The sequence below is a fragment of the Anguilla anguilla genome, chromosome 7 (assembly GCF_013347855.1).
Source record: "Anguilla anguilla isolate fAngAng1 chromosome 7, fAngAng1.pri, whole genome shotgun sequence".
NCBI lineage: Eukaryota > Metazoa > Chordata > Actinopteri > Anguilliformes > Anguillidae > Anguilla > Anguilla anguilla.
The window spans coordinates 17,630,733-17,649,129 of record NC_049207.1 but is presented as its reverse complement, the minus strand read 5'-3'; the positions used below and the strand labels follow the sequence as shown (position 1 = coordinate 17,649,129).

Sequence of the window (18,397 nt, the reverse complement as noted above, 5' to 3'; positions counted from 1 at the left end):
CCGGAGGAACGGTGATGTGGAGCACGCACTGCACACGCGCTCACCACGCTCCGCACGGTCTCTGCCTCAGCCCGCCGGGCCACGTGTCCGGCATAAACCCGGCGCCTTAACACTCTGAACCCCAGTGAGACGAGCAGCCGATCGGGACTCGCCTATTCGCCCCGGGGCAAGAGCCGGGAACTGCACTCATGGCAGGTCGCCCTCTTAACACGGGGAGAAGTGCTGAACCGAGCACAGCTCGAAACAGCCGCTTAACACGTAGAAAGACACAGAACTGAACGCACAGCAGACCTGCGATCTGCAGCAGCCAGGGAGACGGGATCAGGCGCAGTGCTTGTGAGGAAAGGAGCAGATATCCAGGTCAGCTGTGAGCTGAGCACCTCACCTCCTAATGACCAGCGTGTTAATGAGTCGCCCTGGGCCCGGCTCTGTAATTACCAACACCGCCTGCCACCTCAGCCACGGTAAGGGGAACTTCAGCAGAGAGCGTACAGCGTGTGTGTGAGCTGCACTGCAAGCATCGCACTGGAAAACATCGCTAACAGAAACATTCACAGGAATACTCTTCCTTAGGACTGATGCCTTTCACTGTAGAATAACAGCTGTTTATAAGTTTCATTTATTCTTTAATGTTCTCCTAGTATTGTGCCAAACACCCCAGCATGAGGAAAGCGCAGCACACATAAACATACTCTCTCACACACACACACACACACACACACACACAAACTCACACTCGCACTCACACTCATGGAGCTACAGTGAGATCTGCACATGCTCCTGGGTAAGGGCCTGAGATGAGAGAGAGTTTTGGGGTGCGACGGACGGGGCTTGGGGAGGCTTTACTTACGTTTCCGGGGGAATCCTGAACTGCGCGTTTGCGGTGAGGCAGAGACAGCTGGCGCAGATAATCCAGAGGGCGAACCCGACCCACGTCCTGCCGCCCGGCCTCGCCAACCCGCCGCCAGGGCACCACATCCTGCCCTCTGCTCCGGTGGAGAAAGACAGCTGCATGTAGGTGGCGTGTGTAGCGCGTGCGGTGCGCGTGTGCATGCACTAATCAAACACGCTAACAGAAGAACAGTTTCAACAATTCAGCACAGAAATCCTATGGGGTCATGTGCACAGAAGGGTGGGCAGCCGTGCTGGAAGTCCCGAAAAGGTCCCGGCGGGGTGCCTGTGTGTCGGTGGACTCATATCGGCTCGCCGACCCCTCCTGAGCCTGGGATTCTAGATGTTTCCGTTGGGTTCATCGCTGAAAAGCCCGGCTGTGTGACCTGCCCTGGGTCCCAGCATGCCCGCGTCCACCTTTCGCAGCTTGCTCTCTGTCTCTTGGCGATCCCCTCCTTCCCCTGCTCATCCTCCCATCCTCCACACTCCCCCGCTCCGTTCACTCAATTCTGCTCTTGCTGGGACGTCCCGGCAAGAACGAACAGGCCAGCGGCATTCCCCTCTCAAGACAATCTGCACCGGGACTGCACGCACGCACAACACCAGCAGTGCTTCCTCCTAGTGACACTCCCCACAATAGAACTCTACCCTTTTCCAATTTCTCTGGGGGGAAAAAATCCTCAGAGTTCCTCCAGCTGAGATGACCTGGTTACTCCAAGCCCGTAGCAGGAAAAGATGTCCTGCTGTTCAGAGAGTGTCCCGGGACAACAGGAAGCAGCCATTGGGCTTCAGTAGCGGTGGACTGCCTGCTCCGTCACCCAGTTTACCGTGTAATCCACTTGGATTAAACCCTCCTCCCTTCCATGGGTTTACAGTGGTGGGGAGAGAGAAACAGAGAGAGTGGGTGGGTGAGAGAGAGAGCGAGAGCGAGAGAGAGAGAGGAAGAGAGATGTACAGGGGAGGGGGGTTACTGTATCAAAGAGGATTATGGTGATTTCTGGAGACAGGCTCTTGTCTATCCAATCAGAGTTGGGGAAATAAAAGCTCCAGAAGATTATTTTGTAAAGAGACTGAGACTGTAGTTGGGGCCTGGCAGCCCTTTCTCGTACTGACAGACTCCCGTATCACTGGAAAGCACATGTACACACAAAAAAGCCCTCCTTCCTGCCAGTGACCACACAGGACCCAGCACAGCCATGGGGGAGGGGCTGCAGAGTCTCAGAATGTTCCAGAAACACGCTGCCATGGTTCCCCAGCGCGTACGCACTGGGACCGGGCGGCACTGCGGTTCTGTTTCACACGCAGCCTGTACGTGCTGGAATGGAGCAGCGCTCAGAACTACAGAGGTTTTATACACCCACTGGGGGCCACTATCCCATGATTCTCAGCGCCCTTCAGTGTAATGCCTAATCCTGACACTCTGAAATACAGTTTTGGCTGTACATTACAGAGAATGTAATTTGCTGTCTCTGCTTGCTTCAGCATTGCCACACTGTACGCAAGCATTTTGTCTCAGCAAAGAATAAAGTGAAATCAGCTTTAAATACTAAAGTGTAGAATAATCTAAAACAAGCCGTCTCACATCTTAGCCTGCACTATTCTGAAAGCTGTCAGCATTATATCCCTAAGTGTACTGTGTGATAGCATGTAAACATACTGTCTGTCTTGCACAATCATGCATACGCATGCACCAGTTTACCAGGTCTCCACTGTGGATTTTTACGGACACTATGGTCCCCCATTGGTTAAGTAGACAAGAACAAACACGCATGTGCACACAGACGGAAGGATGGATGTGTTTCTCTGTTTATCTTCCTCACTGTCCTAGGCCATATCACCCCTGTATCAGTTCACACCCCACTAATCTAGCCAGCTTGGCTGAGGTCACATGACCTTTCTGGGCAGTGCTGGAGCACACCTGCTACACTCCATTGCAAACGCACTCACTTCAGTGAAGTACAATCCCAAAAATGTTCTCGTTTTATTGCCAAGTGCAGGAAACTTACGAACCGGTTCCATTTCCTGCAACACCATGCAGTCATTCATAAGAATGATCGTTTATCTGCGTTCTGCCCTGTCAGAGACACTAATGCACAGCAGTCGTCTCTCTGATACAGAATGTCATTTATCTGTCTGTGCCATTACTTTTTCATGCCTCATTTCTCCTGAACTCAGTACAGTACAGCATGTTTCTGTTTCTTTCCATCTCTCTCAATTAAACTGTTTTATGCTTTATTGACTTTTCATATTTCAAATCCACATTAGCAAAGCTTATATAGTTAATGGAATAAGAACAGAACAGTTGCAGTTATGACAAAATTCATAATAATTATATTGGGAGATTGATATATTGTAGTTAGTAGTAATAGCTATAAAAATAATAAAACTGAAATCTAATAATAGTGGTTTGACATCATCCAGGCTGATTACAGCAAGCTGTCGAAATGCTAATAGTAAAATGTAATGACTAACAGGAGCTAGGGCTCTGTGTCAGTCCCTGTGCAGATAAAATGCTCTACCTGCAAAGCAGACACTAGTAGGAAATAAAAGAACAAAACACTTACCTGGCACTCTGGCAGTCCAGTCTGAGGGGGTGGTACCCTGGAATAACTTCTCTCCACGTCGTCTATGTCCCAGATATGCGCGTGATTGGTGTATAAAAGTTACCTAGCGCCAATCAGTTTCACTGGAGATGGCCATGCTAATAATGACAGCTCTAGCTAATTCCAGTGTGTACAGTGTCTTCTCAAGAGCAGAAGGTTAAGGACCTAGTTCCGTGGGCTGGCTTTCTGTGTCTCTATGAGTCCACCCACAGCATGGCCTGATACCAGCCCCCCCCCCCCCCCCCCCCCCCCCCCTTCACCCACTGACCCTCAGCGTCTCCTTTTCTCTCCCTCCAGATACCCAGGTTCCTGGGGAGTACCCCCACCCCCCGCCGCTAAGAAGAGCAGCCATCGATTGGATCACAGCGAGGGCCAGCAACTCCCTTTCTCTCCATCAGCCAGACCCGGTGGAGTGGAACTCCCGTGGACACGGTCCCCAGGAGGGCGTGAGAGTCACAGAGTGGCTGTGTAATGGACTCTCACACTGGGACTCGAGGTGGCCCGGGACAGGGTAAGGTACTGCTGGCCCTCTTGTGAGGGGACTCCACTTCCACGAAGCCTGTGCCGTAAATAACCCGTTCCTAACGACCTGGTCCCACGCAAACACGGGCTTATCTGAGAATGAATCACAGCCTCTGAAGCCACTCTGCACGGATTGTTATGAGTTTTCATTTGTTTTTCCTTTATCCCTTTTCCTTTTTATGGCTGTTTTCAGCTAAATTTGGAATGGCTCCACCACAGAAAGAAAAAAAAATGTTTGGGAACATTTTTTTTGAGACTCCCCTCCCCTCCCCTCCCCAACCCTCGCTCTCCCTCAATGACTGTTTTTTGTCCATTGGACAGTTAGCTCACTTAAATTTAGTGTCAGTCAAATTTAGAGCCTGCTGTCACCATTCAGAAAAAACGGTGATAAACCAGAAAGGTGGGAGGGGGGAAGCATCTCTGTCCTCTGCATGTCAAGAGCGTGGTTTTCCAGCACCTTCTATTTCACCTGATGGAACTACAAATTAAGGTGACAGACCTCTGCTGCTTAAAATTTAAACAAATACACCCGACATTGATACAAACCACACAAGCTCTCCACTCCTCATGCAGTAGCTCCCTGGGGAACGGGCAGCGGCTTCCAGTGATGGTTAAAGAGCTTGGGGAATTGGATGGTATCAGTGCTGTCACAACGATGCCTTTCTCCTGTTAAGCCTCCCTGTCATGGAGTGACAGGTAGAATGAGGCCGCGAATCATTTCTCCACAACCCTGGGGGGGGGGGGGGAACTGTCACCCCATTTAGAAGCCTGATACATGAGGGATGCCATCCTTTTTGGGGCTAACAGATGGGGCTTCTGAATTGCTCAGTTATTATTAAAGGCGCTTGTCATGACTTCAGGCTGAACCTTGTAGCCTACACAATGCTTGCGGCCTACGTCTGGGTGAGGCTGGGCTTCCTTGGGTTACCATTGCAAAAATGCCCCCTTGCTATACCACAGGCAACTAAGGTTTGCTATTTGTCAGTTCCACCTCCCCCTCCTCCTGTAGTACAGTGTGGCCTGCACAGTGGAAAATAGTCACTGTCTTAATTATAGTTTTTAAGAAGCCATTTTTACCTCCATTTCTCTCCTAGAGTAGCCAGAATTGTTTTACAGTATTAAACCTGTGTTAGTCTGCTTTCATTCACCTTGGCAGAACTGCAAGCAGAATATTATTCTGTATTACAGCGTAGTTCAGTTTGTGCTTCCGCCACAGGTACCAGTGATGTAACGGTGACGTCAGAGCAGAGCTCGTGGTGACTTTTCACGTCCGTGTGAGAGCAGAGGGACACACTAATCAACTGGTGTAAGACTTGGGCTATGAGGGAAAATGGCACTAGTGATGCATGAGAAATGAGCGGACAGTGGGCTGCGGTCGTCCACAGAGAATGGAAATTTACTGGCGATAACTAAGCAGAGGGAAGGGAGAGCCAGAGTCCAGAGGCGCATCTGTTCCCCGCGGACTCACGCTGGCACAACACTCGCCCACTCACCCCCATCTCCGCTCCCACGGGACCCAATTCAAAAACTGTTATTGGGTTGTACCTCCCACACCTGACTGGGTCTGACAAACACTCTCTGAAAATTGATTCGGAAAACAAATGGTGCTTAGGCCCGTAATTTGTTAAAAGACCATCAATAACCCCCGAGGAGGGAGACTGAAAGAGAAGGCTGATTTCCATACTGGGATAATGGTGATGAACTGGACTCTTCCCGTCCCCAAGGGCGCTCAAATCTTAATGATGCAAGCGCACAGGGATTTTTCAAAATGGCCGCTCAACAACATGCATGCTGCATTTCTTACGTGCAAGTTATGCAGTATTATAACTGAGATAGTTTACTTCTGATGAATTCTGTAATGTTATAAATGTAGGATAATTTCCAGATTTTTGCTAATTTATCTACTTTTACAAATTTGACTAATTCAGCTATAGTGTAGCACATATGGTATAAATACCATAAATCTGTTTAACTAATCTCTGTAGTACTGTGTATTAAAAACTGTCACCAATAAATCTTGGTATTTTTATGTATTCTCAGTATTACCCTGTTCATAATATCAGGAAGGGACCAGATTAAAGAAAGAATTATTCAAATTGATTGTGTACTATAACAATGTACTACAACCATCACAGCAATGACCAGTAAATTGCTTTCAATATTTAACAAAATTACTTGACTGATTTGCATTAGCAGCAAGCTGGAGATTTGGCAAATACCATTGTTAAAAAGAGAAGAAGGATGCGAATTAAATGTGCTTTATTGTGATTTTTATAATTTGCCAGGTAAAACAAGTCTGTTTAAAAAACGTGATGCGTTTAAGATTTTACACAGAAGTTTAAGCATTATAACTGATCAGGTTGTAGATAATTGCTGGTTTTAGCAGAGTTTTTTTCCTCATAAAATATTTTCTCATTTGAAGGATCAAGGCGGCATAAAATCTGAAGGATGACAATGTTTTGTGGCACAATATAGAAAAATATCTTCCATATTTTATAATATTTTGTAACATAAAATATTTTCTCTGACCCACTGCTTGTGGGGAAATCTGATCTGTAAATCAGTCTTACATGTGCGACTGTGAATACAGAGAATCTTCTGGAAAAGGGATTCTACTCTCAACTGTTAGCTCCTCTATCTCAACTGCAATAATTAGGGTGTTTAAAATCAAAGAAAACATCACTGGTATAATAGCTGCCAAACACACAGTTTAAAACAGTCATTTAAAATTCAATTAAATCACATGCGTGTCCAAGATTGACATTAAACTGCTACAGCAATGAACTGAGATATGTAAAATGAATCTGTTTCTAGGCAGCATGGAAGACCCATTAAAACAAACAGTTGAGATTGAGGAACAAACATGAATTCCCTACAATAAAGGCTGATTATGGGTCCACTTACAGTACTGTTCTGTCAAAGAACACGTGCATAAATGTGCTCAAAGGGCACCAAAACGTAAATCTTCCTGGAGATCTGAGATTGTGTATTGCAATAATGGCTCTGTAAGACTTCGGAGAGTGGACTTTAAGACTCATCTCAGTCTTCAAAAAAATAAAAACAAAAAAAAATAAAATAACCCCTTCTAATGAACAGCTGCCACTTCGCTGTTCTGCGGTCATTGCTAGAGCTTATCATCGTATTAACTTCAATCTAAAAAAAACTATTTAAAATGGCAAGACTTTGGAGCACAGTAAAACCTGGTTTTTAAAGTTCCTGTACACCCATGCGCACACATGGAAGGTAATTTTGTCAGATCAGTACACAGCCCCAAACACAAATGAATGCACTGTGCAGCGTTTCACAGCTTTTTTGTGACTGTGTCCTTAGAGAAGCTGCAGATGTATGCCTTGTAGATGGTATCCAGGAAGGCTGCATCAGTCTAAAAGACAGGAAATCAATGAAATAACGTCAAGTCATTAATTACATTTCAGTCAACAACCTGCCAACATGCACAATAACCCTGATTATTGCAGCTCAAACTCTATCAGCGCCGTTATGAATTAAAAGCACGAGCACAGAGAATTATGATAATTTTATGTCTCTTACACTGTTGCAATATCCACAGAATGTTTATTCAGCGTCGGTGGTTAGGTTATTAATTTCCTGTTTATCGCACCAGTCATGCACGCACTCAGCCAACAGCTGCGACTCCTGCAATCAGCTGACTCATCCAATCAGCTGTGACTCATCCAATCAGGAGTGACTCTTCCCAGCAGCCTCGTGTCTGCTCGCTCAGTGTCTCACACCCACTGGCTTGTTTTACCTTTATTAGTGCAGACGAAGCCCGAGGCAGTTAAAAGTTCCTCTCTGTAAAATGTCAGAGGTGACGGGGCCGTCTCATAAACTCGACAGCGCCGAGCATCACACACAATTCATAAAAATGACAGAGTGCTCAGCAGACACCCAGTCAGCCTGCCCGAGAGACTACGTTTTTTACCCAAGACAGAGAGCGAAGAGACTTCACTACCCACCATCTATGAGTTTAGGAGGGGTACCGGCTTATATACAGTATCCATACTGTGCAAGTGTACAGAGGCTGGATCTCCCCACACAGACCAGAGAAGGAAAACCGCTGTTAATGCAGTCTGAGCCAGTCAAGATGTTACCAAGCGCAGTTCAGCACACCATTAAATTTACTTTCACTTTAACAGATAATGTCAATTAGAGTGGCTTTCAATGCCGAAGACCTTTAGTACATCCAACAGCATGCCGTTTTCACTCAGGGCAGTACCCTGCGTCTAGTGAAGCTGAACTGGCCCAAAGCGCTATGTATTAGGGGCCTTATTTCTGATGCTCAGTGTTAGTGTGTTAATGGCACGCTGTATCTGACCAGTCCCACCTCTGGGGGAGCTGGGGTGGGGACTCACCTGGATCAGGTGCAGCAGGGTGGCCTGGAGCTGGCTCTTGGTCAGGGTTCGGGGATCCTCGGGGGCCTGGGGGGGCATCGGGGGGACCGGAGTGGGGCTGCAGGCGATCCCAGCTTTAGCCGATTTGCTCTGGGCGAAGACCATGGGGGACATGAGCAGAGTGGGGGACGTGGTGACCGGGATGCGCTGGGGAGAGATCCCCTGGGGGGGGGGGAGAACAGGGAGACACAACTGATTGGATACGCAATCTCTACCGCCTCTTCACAACTTCACTGTAAATGAGAGCTGAGCTCTGGGTTTGGGCCTATCTGATGAAATAATCTGGTCGCTATGGTGACGCTCCACTGCATCCAGCGCGGTGTTACCTGGAACAGAGGGTTTGGCTTCTCGGACACCATGGGGCCGGAGGGCTTGTCTGTCCAGCCGTCCAGGGGCATGGCGGGCAGGGACTGGGGGTGGGGGTGGGGCTGCAGGGTGGGCATGGCTTGGGGGTGGGGCTGCAGGGCGGGCATGGCCTGGGGGTGGGGCTGGGGGTGGGGCTGCAGGGCAGGCAGGGCCTGGGGATGGGGCTGCAGAGTGGGCAGGGCCTGGGGGTGGGGGTGGGGGTGGGGCTGGGGGCGGGGCTGCAGGGCAGGGTCCTGAAAGCGGGGGGCGAGGGCGGGCCGGACGGGCTCGGCGCTCAGGCTCTGCTCCTGCTGCACCAGCTGCAGCCGCTGCAGGAGCTCGTGGGGGGAGACCACGCCCGTGCCCTGGGGGGGCAGCTGGGGCTTGCCGGGGCTGAAGAACAGGGGCTTGGCGGCGGGGTGGTGGGGGTGGGGGAGGGGAAGGGCTCCCCCCAGGCCGGGGTGGCCATGCAGGGGAGGGGGCTGCTGCAGCGGGGGAGGCGGGTGGGCGCAGCAGGGGGGGCCGACGGCGGCGGGGGGGTTCTGGAACAGTCTGTGGAGGGGGTCCCTGCCCTGGCAGTGGTGGGGGGGCTGCAGGACCCCGTTCTCGCAGAGCCGGTTTTCGGGGGACTCGGACACGGGTTGCAGAAGCTCAGTCGGGGCCCTCTGGGCGCTCATCAGCTTCTGGATAGCGGGGCAGTGTTGGGGGGGGCTGCCCGACAGGGGCCCCCCCCGCGCCCGGCCGGGCCGGCTCCTCGTAGGACAGGGAGCGGGCCACTGCCGGGCGGGGCCCCGCTGGTCTGCCGCCCCCCGACCCCGCCTGGGGGGACACGTGCTCGGGCTGGGACTGCGCCCCAAAAAGAGCAGCCAGGGAGAGGTGCCTGGGCTCCACATCGCTGTCCTGAGAAAGAGGAGAGAGCAGCGCAACAGAGAGAAATAAGCAAATAATCAATCTGTACATGTTCTGTTATTTGCTCATGTTTCTGTTCCCTTTAGTCATTGAAGGGAGGGATGTTCCAATAAGGGTGACTAATGCTTGCTTTTAAGTGCCTTGTCATTTTGTTATTTAAAATTCTTAGACAACACGGCACCAAACCTATTCACTGTCAGGTCAAAAAAAAAACATTCCAGAGCAGCTAAAGCAGGACAGGGAGCGGTTAGCCAGTCACAGCCCAGACTTCACAGCAATGACTAAAGACGTCGGGCTGGACACGTTAGCGCACCGGCAAAGCCATTCCCAGCGATAAAAATCTCCAGTTACCGAAAAAGAGCTTCGCCAAGAGCAGGCGCGCCGCTCGCCGTTTTCCGGAAGATTCACTGCGCGGCTCGAACGCCGCCCGCCGAGGTGAGGGTCGCCTTCATTCTGACGCCGGCCCTCAGATGGGAATCGGGCGTGACGGATGAGCCGCGCGCGGGCGCTATCTCGCCGTCGGCAGGCGCGCTCCAGGGTGCCTCAACACCGAGCGCAGCCTGGAAGGATCCGCGCCGTCCTTTGGGCCTCCTCCCCCCACCCCCGTTTCCCAAATCTGGAGCGCCTCATTTATTCGAAGGCTGGCCTCGCGGCTGTTGTGTTCCCCATCGATTCGGGAGATCTGAGGGAACGCGTCTGCCCTACAAAGAGCGCGCCGACAGTGTTTTACCGCTGCGGTCCACAGCTGCGCAGTCACTGCGTCAGTGGGGCGTGTTATATGCGCAGCTGGCTCATTCTGACTGCAGGCACTCACTCAACCCCGGGGTTCATCGCTCACCCCCAGGGTTCATCACTCACCCCCGGGGTTCATCACTCAACCCCGGGGTTCATCACTCAGCTAAAACGCGATGCTTTAGCAGGTCACTCCACTACAAGCAACAGCTAGGAAGACCTGACAAACACACATAAATTGTTTTGAGTATACCCGCTGTGTTTAGGACAAATGGTGTAAAATTTTTTACAGACAGATCTATGGCTCCAGCTACAGAAGAGAAGCCCGCAACTCGCAACTTCAACACAGGCCAAGCCCTGTAAATGTATACTGTCATCATAACTGATCGCTCTGCTTTCCTAACTTGAGAACACGTTCCAGCTGTGAATTTAGAGAGCGTAACAGGCACCGTCTGAGCGCTCCGTGTGGGGCGGAGAGAATAGAGATAGCAGACACGACCCCCCACCCCGCCTGTTTCCCGTACCTGCAGGCCCTGTTGGGCCCCGTGCGCTCTCTCCAGCGGTTTGACGGGAATGGGTTTGATCAGGTGGGGGTTGTCATAGATCACACTGCTGCTGGCGATCTCCTTCGGCTCGGAGCAGGGCTTTCCCTGGGAGGCAGGAGGGAAGCGGGGGTGGAAAAAGACGAAGAGCCGACATGGAACGTGGCGAGGAAAACCACAGAAGAAGAGAACGTCAGCACAGAAGTGAGTCTGCTCATTTCCTTCCGCTAAATTACAGTGACACACACACACACAAAAGAACAGAACAAACTTATACTTATTTTTGTGCACGTTGTGCAACGTTAACGCGTGGACGTGGCTCTGAGCCATACAGGCGCTTTATACATCAGCCCCACCTAGTGGCGAGAGGGCGCGCCGGCAGCCGTACCTTGTCGTACTCGTCCCGAGCCTTGGTCAGCATCTGCAGGATGTCGACCCCCTTGCTGTCCTCCATGCGGACAGCTCTGGGGGAGATGTCCTCGTCCCGCTGGGCCAGCACCTGCTCCTGCCTCGTCAGACTGGGAGGGGGGGGGATACAGGAAAGGGACTGAACCGGGCACCCCCAAAATACACTAAGCCCTCACAAGGGGTACCGCATTACTGATTAGTGCAGTGGTTAAGCAGGCCTGAAACTGAATTCCCACGTGACACAGTAGCATTTCCAGCTGGATAGGAGGGTAGAATACTGTATATAAAAATGCTCTGGAAAGGTTGCTCTGGATATGTAGATCAGCAGCAATAATAACCAATTCTGCTGAGAATTTCAGAATCAGTGTATTAATGTATTCATGCTATAAAAGCCACATCTGGGAGAGAGATGTCAGGCAAAGGACCTGAATACCAATGTGTTTGATGACGATGACTGTGTGACAGCTAATGCAGAATGGGCCACTCTCACCTGTGATACAATTTTGTTATGATATCATCTTATTACGTCACAGTTTTTTTCATTGGCTGGGAGTGGGTATGTGGATGTTTTTCTGTGTTTTTTCTGCGTGTTTATAAGACGGTTTTGAATGTGTGTATATCAGATGTGTGTATACTGACTGTGTGCTGCATATGGGTGTCAGTGATATGCATGTATGAATGAGTGTGTGTGTATGTGTGTGAGAGAGAGACTTGTATGTACCGCACTCTTCATGGCCCACTGTGTATATGACTGTGTGTTTAGTGGATGTGTGTGTGTTTTGTGTGAGCGTGTGTATGGGTGAGACTTCCTGCCAGGTGGTGTATTTTTAAACCCACTTGAGCATGAAGGGGGGTGAGGTGTGAGTGACGTACTCTGGAGCACTCAGTAAGAACCCTGGCGAAAGCCTGAATGGGGCCTGGAGACGCCAGCCGCGCCGCGGGGGGGCTGAGCGCTGAACGCACCCCAACGAGCCGCCACTGATGCTCCACAGGCTGGGCTCTGGCTAGGTCACATGACCACAACCATTTGGTTCCTGGGAGGAGCGCTGCAGTGGAACCGTTAAGCAAGGCGCTTCGACCGAATCGTACCAGAGAACAGCAAGCCGTCCAAGCAAGCCTTAAATATAGAGACTTTCAGCCTTCGAGGCATTCAAATGTGTAGATGGTCTATCAAAGCATTACAGGTTGCCATTGATGCATTAAGGTCATCGGGACCTTAATGTGCAGAGAGGCAAGGTTGCTCCAGGTGTGGTCTTCCCAGCATGCACCACTGCGTCTAACCCCACGCCACAGAGACGAGACACTCACTCCTTCATCAGCTCGGCGATGCGCAGGCAGTCCGCCTTGTCATAGAACCAGATACCGTAGATGGACACTGTAGATGAAAGCAAAAACAGGGTGAATGACTCAGTGAAAAAGGAGGGGGGGGGGGGGGGAAAAACAGGCACGTTCAAAGGAGACCTGACCAATCACAGCCCACTTCCCCTTTATGCAACACCGCTTCAGCACCGCTGCGGCAGTAATGTCATTACCCAGCAGATACGCTCCAATGACAAAACGGCACCGTAGGACACCGCATCCGACAGGGCCCAGGCAGCGGATGCCGAACGGGAAAACCAGCCGCACTGACGTTTTAAAATAAACTTTCTGGGAAGGCAAGAGCCCGAATTCCTCAGGGCCTCTACGGCCGGTTAGGAGGTGCAATCACATCTGCTTTCTGTGCTCTTTCAGTGAAACACACTCCAGGAATCCACATGTGTTCCAGACAGGAGGGAGGGGGGGGGAGGGGGAGAGGAGAGGAGAGAGAGGGGAGGGGGAAGAGAGAGGCAGGCAGGGCTTTAAGCTTCCTTACACAGTCCACACCCACACTCCTGACACGTTCCCAGACCTCTTGCGCTGGGACACCGTGGGACTGCCCACAACAGCAGCACACAGAGCTCCCCAAGTAACACAGCTTATAAAAATACTGTATCTGAGTTCAAGGTTATGTGAACAGCAAAAAGAGCAGCCTTTCTGAAGTGATTTTGATTCTAAAATGTATTTTACTCTGTCTCAACTCTTCCTTTGAAACACACACAACAGATGTTCACAGAATGCTGGCAAAAAGCAGAGATATTATTCTGTTGTTCTTTTTATAACTCCTTGAACTTGATGAAGAAGAAGGTGCGTGAAAAGAAGTATTTATGAGTCTGCTCCTTCTGTAGAGGTAGTCTGCTGTAGAGGCTCATCTGAGTAGTGGTGTGAGATAAGTGGTTTGGAGGGCAAAGACAGGGGCAGGCTGTCTGGGGGGGGGGGGCTTTGGGGGCGGAAAGCTGGAATACAAACGGCGTGTGTAAAAAGCCGTGCTGACAGTCAGACAGTGAACACTTCCCCTCACCTCCACCTGATTACAGCTTCAAATGGGAGCCAGGGCAAGATAAGGCGGGCAAAAAGAGGAGAGAAGAGAGATAGACAGGCTAGGGGAAAAGGAGGAGAGTGGAAGGAGATTGGCGTGCAGGCCCCTGAGTGGGCGACACAGATCCCTAAAGGGGGGGGGGGGGGACCTGGAGCTGCTACTCTGTGCTGCTGAGCCTGGGAAAGGACAGACCTCACACGAGGGAGCGATCGCTCACTTTCTGCAGGGGAAGGACCAGGGAAGGAGCCTCACACTGGGCTAGGGCATCCCCGTCGCTTCCAGGAGCCAGACAGAGAGAGAGAGAGAGAGAGAGCACCAGGGGGGATACAGGTGCTCCAGCGTTTCACTCAGGCCCACGTGCCGCGCGCTTTCAGGCGTTTATTTATTTATTTTTTTCCCGCCCGCGTCGCGCCCCCCGCAGACCCGCCGGAGGATTATGTTGCGGGGGCTGTTCCGCCGCAAGCAGCACAAGCGGCTGGAGGAGGAGCCCGAGGTCAAGTTCAGAGGGAAGGTGATCTCCGAGACCGAGCTGGAATGCACCTACGTGCGCCCGGGAGGTAAGGCCGCCTTTACCGCCGCGCCGTACGCCCGCGAGCCCGGCCGCCGCCGCACCACACCGCTTCTCCCGCTCCCTCTCCCGCTTCGGGCTGAGAGCTCGGCGAGGCTCAACGTGGGAAAGATGATCTGACCTCTAAAAAAAACCCTATTTTACAGCCATCTTCCACTTGTTTTTGTTTTATTGTGTTTTTGTAAGTAACCATAATAGATATACCCGAGGGAGAGTAACTTATTTTTCGCGCTGCCGAGACGCTCTGTCTGTTCTCAGGAGTTCCCACAATTCAGAGCATTAGTATGAATGAGCCAAACTTTCATTTCATCATTCCACGATAGATTTAAATGCGTTTCATGGTACGCTTTGTGAAAATGGACAAAATATTGCTTTCCTTGCTTATTGCAAAACCTTACCGAACAAAGACCACAAAAACATTTGAATACACCCCGATACACAATTAATAACACTTTCATAAATTTCAGCCTGGCTCCTGTCCATTATATAAACATTACATCTATCCCAAAGCAGCTTATTCCCGTCACTGTTCAGCCCACACTGTGAAAACAGAATTATCTGCAATTACAAATGACTGTACAAACGACACATCACTACTACTATGCAAAGGCCGAGTTTCAGAATTCGGGCAAGTAAATGAAACCACATTACCAGCCATGCTTGAGCTAGAACAGTTGCTTGGCACTAAACAGGAGCCCTCCCAGTCCATCTCAGAACACTGGAATCTCTTAAGTGGTGTCACTTGGTGGAGACGTTCTCTAGCCCTGTACATCCACCGCGGCCCTTATAATAGCGTATGTGTGTATGTGTGCGCGTGTGCCTGTTTGTGTATGCCTGTGGGAGAGAGAAGGAGAAGCAGTTTAATCTTATCTGGACTCACTGGCCAGGTCCCCGGTGTTGGCAGGACGCTCTCGGGAGAAAACCAGCACAGACGCACTCAAACCCGGGCCTCCTGCCACCAAAATACCTCTGCACCATAAAAGGAGCCGTAGGCCCTCGACGGCAGAGACAGCTTGCCTCTGTCTCTCGCACAGCACTCGCCTTCCCTGCTCATAGTTTAAATTAAGTACAATAAATGAAGTGCTCAATAACTGCCGCCGCGTTCCGAGCCAAGCACTACAGCCGAGATCTCCCTTGTCACTTTAACTAATTTCAGCCACAATCTTAACATGCGTTTTATAAACAGCTGATTCCAGGTCAGGGTAACTCAAGGGCAATGGGCTGAAACCCTGTCGTGTGTTAGAAATATAATTTTCATGTATTTATGTGTATTGGATGTTGACCTTTAGCTAGGTTATCCTAAAGCTATTTTGATATATTTCCCCCCATTTTGGAATCATATTGGCAGGCTACTCTCATAGCTGCAGCATTCTCCGTAAACTCAAGAGCACAGGCAGGCTTGTGTCCTCCTGAGTGTGCGCTGCCTCTGCTTTTTAATGCGTGGTCACTGCGTCAAGGGCTAAATTTCACACGCAGCTAGCACAGGCACACTGTAGGCCTCCGTCTTGCAGAGTGAGATGAAAGGGAAACCCCTCAGACTGAAACCCTCCTTCCATGGGCAACAAGCCGAACTGCGCATTGCCCCACAGGACTTCCAGCTGCTCGCACTTCTGTTCTATGATTTAAAATAGATAAATAAAAAAATTCACTCACAACGGGCATTCCTATAGAGCAAGAAGGGGTCCTGCAGCTGGAAGTCCAGGTCCTTGGTGATGGGTTCAGTCAGGTTGTCCATGTTCAGTCGGTTCATGATGGTGAAGCCATGTCTGGGAGAGGCCAACCTTGAATCCAATAGAAAAATTAAATGTTCAAATCAATATTAAGCAAAGCTCTTAACAGCAAAGCTCATGGTGCCATACAAAGCTAAAGGATTTGCACACTTACTCTAGGACTTTCATTTGAAACAAAAATTAAGAGCTGGACATTTAAAGACTGATCATAAAGGTTTTTCCTTTGCAGAAGGGTACCTTATGAATTATTCTCATTTAGCTAGTTCTGGAGTCGATATCGGTGTGAGTACAGTGAAGTGAGCCTTCAAGCATGCAGGTTCAGGGCTTCAGTACAGGGACAAGCAAGCTAAGTATTAACAGAGTTGATTTAGCAAGCTAAGCCCGTTTGGCCAACCATAAACGCATTACGCGTAAGCTTGCAAGTGGGCTCAGTCAGAGTAGAGATAAAAGCGGTTTCCGGGGTCCATACCTGGTATATACAAATAAGGTTCCTTCTACATCCGTCTTCTCCTGCAAGATAAAAATAAATAAATATATACTATATACGTATATATATATATCTTTGTTCTAACTACGATTATTTTCACCAGAGGCTCCGTGCCCCGCCAAACTCATTACAATATATTCTAACCTAACGTGAATACACTTATTTAACTTAATGTAGTTATGCACATCGTGAAGTTCCACTCGCGCGCGTCATTACGGGACATAGTCCAGGCCACACATAGCCTACATGTTCCACCCTCCAGCAGTCATGGCTATAACCACATCTTACCAACATCCTTCTTTGTTACTGCGGGTATCTAACAAGCACTACAAAGGTCTATTTTTGCTGGTGACATAAGAAGTTCAGGTATCGTCCTACAGGCTATTGATTTGAATTTGGAAAGATTTAATGTGCACAGGGGTACGGACTTCCTCTTCAACGTAGTTTAATTAACAAAAGGGAATAGGGAAAAACAAATCTAAATCTATATCTACTGATGGCACATTCGTTTTAGTGTATTAGATATTTCTTGGTAAGTTAGCTAGCTAGCTACACTGCTAAAAAAATATCACACGAAGTTGGTAATGCTACATAGCCCGCCAGTATTATCCGCTCAATCTTACCCATTCATTTGCTCTGTTGCTGAAAGTATATAACGCCACTTGACTAGCCACATCTACTATGTTGTTGATGTAGGGGTCTTGTCTCTTCAAAGCGGCAAGACTTATGTCCAAACCTTTTGCGGCAAGACAGGTGCCCGTTCCAGCCATACTCGCAGTCATTGTTCCCCTTCAATTTAGCTAACGCGCGGGGACCAGTTGTAATGATCGCGATCTGAACTGCTCAAATCAAGCCCCACAAAGTGTTTCCAGGGATCTGGATGCTGTTTGCTAAAGATCAAAAAGCCGAGGAACGGAGTTACACTGGAAAAAACAAGAGCCTTTTCGCTCCTGCTCAACTATTTTGGTTGGCAACCCGTAACTCTGACAGGAGCCATGTTTCGTTTTCGGAGGTTGTAAACACCCAGACTACAGTAGTCGCACTACGCTTGGAGTGCAGGATGTCCAATCGACTGCGGAGCGATCTCAACTGAAGGGAGGTTCAAGCATCAGATGCAGTCAGGCAGTGCTCGTCTAAAGCATACAAATTCATTACATGCACGTGGGGTGTTTTAACAGTTTGGATCTTTTAGTTGAATCACCATATCTTTACTTCTCAAAACCAGCTTTGTTAGAGTCATTATTTTATTTCAGCCGTGTATATGGATGTGGTTGTACCAGGCCGTAGAACCTTCATCTGTCAAACCTTCTTTTGGCTAGTTGGAATTTTTGATATCAATCTGGCAAGCCTGACAGTCACATTGACTTGTATGTAATAATACTCATCGTGTTCCTTTTAGACTAGTGTGTATTAGGCTTATGTCTAGGTACTAGGGTGGGTTGTGTTAATTTTGCGCAAGTAAACTAAACTTTAAAATACAGCCCACTAGTGTAGAAAAAATGTAAACTTAGTGCTGTGTACTGTGTGTTGCAACCAACCCTATGGTTGCAACCAGTCCAGTTGAACTGCGTTGTGGAACTGCGTTCTTTCCTTCATTGCACTGTTTATTTGTGGCTCCAGGGGGCAGCACTACCTTTTTCAATCGAATTGGCATATAGCCTCGTTAAGGCGCGAAGCAGATTTTAGGCTATGACTGCTGCTGAAGCTGCTGGATGCTGGGGAAAAATTATTTCGTATTGCTGCCTAATTTGACCTTTATAAAATGTATGCACACAGTTCTGTATAATACGTAGTGTGACTCAAGCTTAAAATCGATAGTCTTTCCATTATTCTTTGGGAATTCTCAAATTGTAACA

The 18,397-nt window shown here is 49.5% G+C and overlaps 2 protein-coding genes across 2 annotated transcripts in view; both read right to left on the bottom strand.

Annotated features, from left to right (window-relative positions):
* The window catches only part of cacna2d4a (calcium channel, voltage-dependent, alpha 2/delta subunit 4a), a 110,474-nt gene extending 106,885 nt beyond the window's left edge, over positions 1-3,589 (bottom strand). The window contains exons 1-2 of the mRNA XM_035426459.1: positions 3,456-3,589; positions 851-986 (exon numbers count right to left, since the gene is read on the bottom strand). Of these exons, the coding sequence (XP_035282350.1) occupies positions 851-978 (128 nt within the window). The 5' untranslated portion in view covers positions 979-986; positions 3,456-3,589. The remainder of the gene's footprint in view (positions 1-850; positions 987-3,455) is intronic.
* Positions 3,590-6,258: 2,669 nt separating this feature from the next.
* On the bottom strand, positions 6,259-17,587 carry dcp1b (decapping mRNA 1B). The gene is given in 10 exon segments (XM_035426219.1): positions 6,259-7,398; positions 8,387-8,587; positions 8,752-9,496; positions 9,498-9,670; positions 10,936-11,061; positions 11,342-11,471; positions 12,670-12,736; positions 15,978-16,105; positions 16,524-16,564; positions 17,165-17,587. Coding segments are annotated over 10 exon segments (1,851 nt in total). The 5' UTR covers positions 17,324-17,587; the 3' UTR covers positions 6,259-7,317.
* Positions 17,588-18,397: the final 810 nt, after the last annotated feature.